The sequence below is a fragment of the Cebus imitator genome, unplaced genomic scaffold, assembly GCF_001604975.1.
Source record: "Cebus imitator isolate Cc_AM_T3 unplaced genomic scaffold, Cebus_imitator-1.0 Scaffold103, whole genome shotgun sequence".
Taxonomy (NCBI): domain Eukaryota; kingdom Metazoa; phylum Chordata; class Mammalia; order Primates; family Cebidae; genus Cebus; species Cebus imitator.
In genome coordinates this window covers 150256-152903 of record NW_016107418.1, presented here as the reverse complement: position 1 = coordinate 152903, position 2648 = coordinate 150256, and the positions used below count along the sequence as shown (strand labels likewise).

The 2648-nt window shown below is 41.4% G+C and overlaps 1 protein-coding gene across 5 annotated transcripts in view; it reads right to left on the bottom strand.

Annotated features, from left to right (window-relative positions):
• TXLNG (taxilin gamma) overlaps positions 1-2648 on the bottom strand; it is a 59727-nt gene that overhangs the window by 14953 nt on the left and 42126 nt on the right. For all 5 annotated transcript variants that reach the window (XM_037741677.1, XM_017537470.2, XM_017537471.2 and 2 more), the window contains 2 exons: positions 1930-2100; positions 380-574 (listed from right to left, as the gene is read on the bottom strand). In XM_037741677.1, coding sequence (XP_037597605.1) covers positions 380-574; positions 1930-2100 — 366 coding nt within the window. The remainder of the gene's footprint in view (positions 1-379; positions 575-1929; positions 2101-2648) is intronic.

Genomic DNA, 2648 nt, shown 5'->3' with positions numbered 1-2648 from the left:
AATGGTAGTGGATACTGTACAGATTATCATAGATGTCTGAGATACCAGGTATTTGGGGACCAAATATTTATTTATTATTAGTCTGAATAAGGCAAAACAATCTACATGCTAAAACTGAAATCTTCCAGTATTGCATGGAAGACAAGCAGTACTTGACATGTCTCCTAGAAATAACCTCCCTTATCCAAACCCAGTGACTCCTGGGCCATCAAGTGATGCTCTCACTTGTGGTGCCTGACCACTTCCTAATAAATAACCGATTTCCACTATGCATGTTCAAAGTTCTGAAACACCCCGTGATGGTGGGTTTACTTTAGGTGTGAATGGTGAAGCTTTTGCTAATCTTGAGAAGCCGTTTAAACAAACCAAACGCCGTTACCTCTTCCCTCAGTGCATACTGTTCGATGAGCTTCTTCAGCTTCTCCCCCAGCTCGATGTTCTCTTGCCGGAGTTTGGCATTGTGGATGTCGTGCTGCTCCAACTGGGCTTGAATTTCATTTAAGGTAATCTGGAAATGTGCAGTTGCTTCTTTACGTCGCTCTTCTTCCTCTCGTGCCTGCTGCATATTTTCCTCCTTATTACCCAAAATAATTTCTGTTAATAATACAGACCTATAGAGACGACGTTCACAAGAGAAGCTGCTGCGATGTGGGTTCATTTGTTGCTGCCCGGACATGTTGCTTCTGAACTACAATTCCTCTCCCTTATTTATGACCAGAAAACTCTCATCAAAAAGCAAGCAGTTTTTCCTAAGTAGACAGACAACCAGAGAGATGCAAACTGTCCTGCTACAACACAAATCTTATGGCTGTCTCCAGTTCACTATACTACAATACAGGTAAGGGGCTCCCCCATGCAGCCAGCTCCCTCCTCATCGGTTACACAGGGAATCATCTTAGATCGGCCCCAAAAGATCCTGCCCCCTTGCAGCTTACTTTCTGGGTCACATCTTCCACTCCCTAGAGGGCAAAGGACAAATGGAATCCTCGTCTTAAAAAGCTTCTTTTCTGTGACTACTTTCTGACGATGAAAAAAAAAAAATTCAAAGCTGAATTTCAACTGTTGCTAGGACACCAGTGTCAAAAGACCTTTACATGTCTGAACAGTTATCAGTCTACTCAAAATATTGATTTCCTATGGGGAAAAAAAATACCACTTACTTTGAGATCTAAATCCAAGGGCTCAAAAGCAAAGAAGATAATAATGGCTCCCATACCAGGTGAAAATCCATTTCAAGAGTGCTCTTATAGTCTAGGGCCTTGGGGGCTTGTTGGGGCATAAAGGGATTGTGATCAGATATTCTGCTCAAAGTCATACCACAACAGTACATGGGGACAGACTCGTCCCATTCTAAGAGGCAGATTCCTTCCGGCAGCTCTGCTCCATTTCCCTCTTCCCCAGTTGATACCAATGAATCTTTGAGTACCTCAGCCAAGGTATAAGTGATTTCTTAAAAGTACTTAGCAACTGAATGGCTGGGGGTGGGCCAGCAGACTTGGATAATGCTCAGGAGCTCAGCAGGAGTTCTCCCTTCCCAGACTCACTCTGGCTCAAGTCTGTAACTAGTTTCTCATTTCACTGCAGCCTTTCCTACTTGGTGATCAGCTGTATCAGTGTTCAGCAGAAAACTGGCAATTCTGAGCTTCCAAGGCCCAGGCTCTAAGCAGGAGAGCCTTGGGCATGGATTCCCTGTGGCCAAGTATGAGGCAACTAAGGCGCTTTTCCTTGAACAGGAAACCAAAACTTACGTAGAAAGACTTGGTCTTACATTTAAAATGACCTCACACAAGGCATCAGGCCAAGCAAAATAAAAAGCAAGGCAAGTATCTGTCTCTAAGAAGAGACAAGGATTTACTTCAGATAGGCAAAAGGTGATTATAAAAACAGCTAAGTCCCTCCTGAAAAAAACCGACAAATGAACCCACTAACCTTTAACGTCTTATTGTGACGCTGAAGTTCTCTGCAAAGAGACTCTAGCTTGCTTCTTGCCAAGATAGCCTTGCTGTGTTCACTCTGCAAGTGAACTTTTTCTTTCACAATCTGGGCTTGCTTCTTCTGCAGAATCTTCATTTGCTTCTGAACATTTCTGCTCTCCTCCAGCTAAAATTCATAAGCACTTTACATTTACAAAGTATAGTAAAAACCTTAGAACTATGGCTAGAATTATAATAAGAATTATAATAAGAGCTATGGAACATATTTTCAAAAAGCCACATACTGTAGTGTAATATATTATTTAAATTGTTTCATGCCATGCTACACTGCCACCCTTCTCCTCTCTTCCAGTTGTGACAGAAAAGTAAGCAAATTTAGGGTAGCAGAAAATAACCAATCTTTTAAAAAAAAATCCTTTAGACAGATTTAATTTTCACAACAACCCTTTATTATCCAGGTTTTATAGAAGAAATATATAAGCCTAGAGACATTAATAAGTTGCCCAACATTCTTTAATCAGTACGGATAATCAGTATGGGGTGAGGTGGGATATGAACCCAGCTGCCTGAATCACTGGCTTTCTTGACTTCCGTATTGGTCTGCTATCCCCTGGGGTCCTGGATTTTGCCAACTTCCTGACTTCAGACACTGGTTACATATCTTCTTCCTGCTTTCTTTTTTCTTTCTTTCTTTCTTTCTTTTTTTTTTTTTTT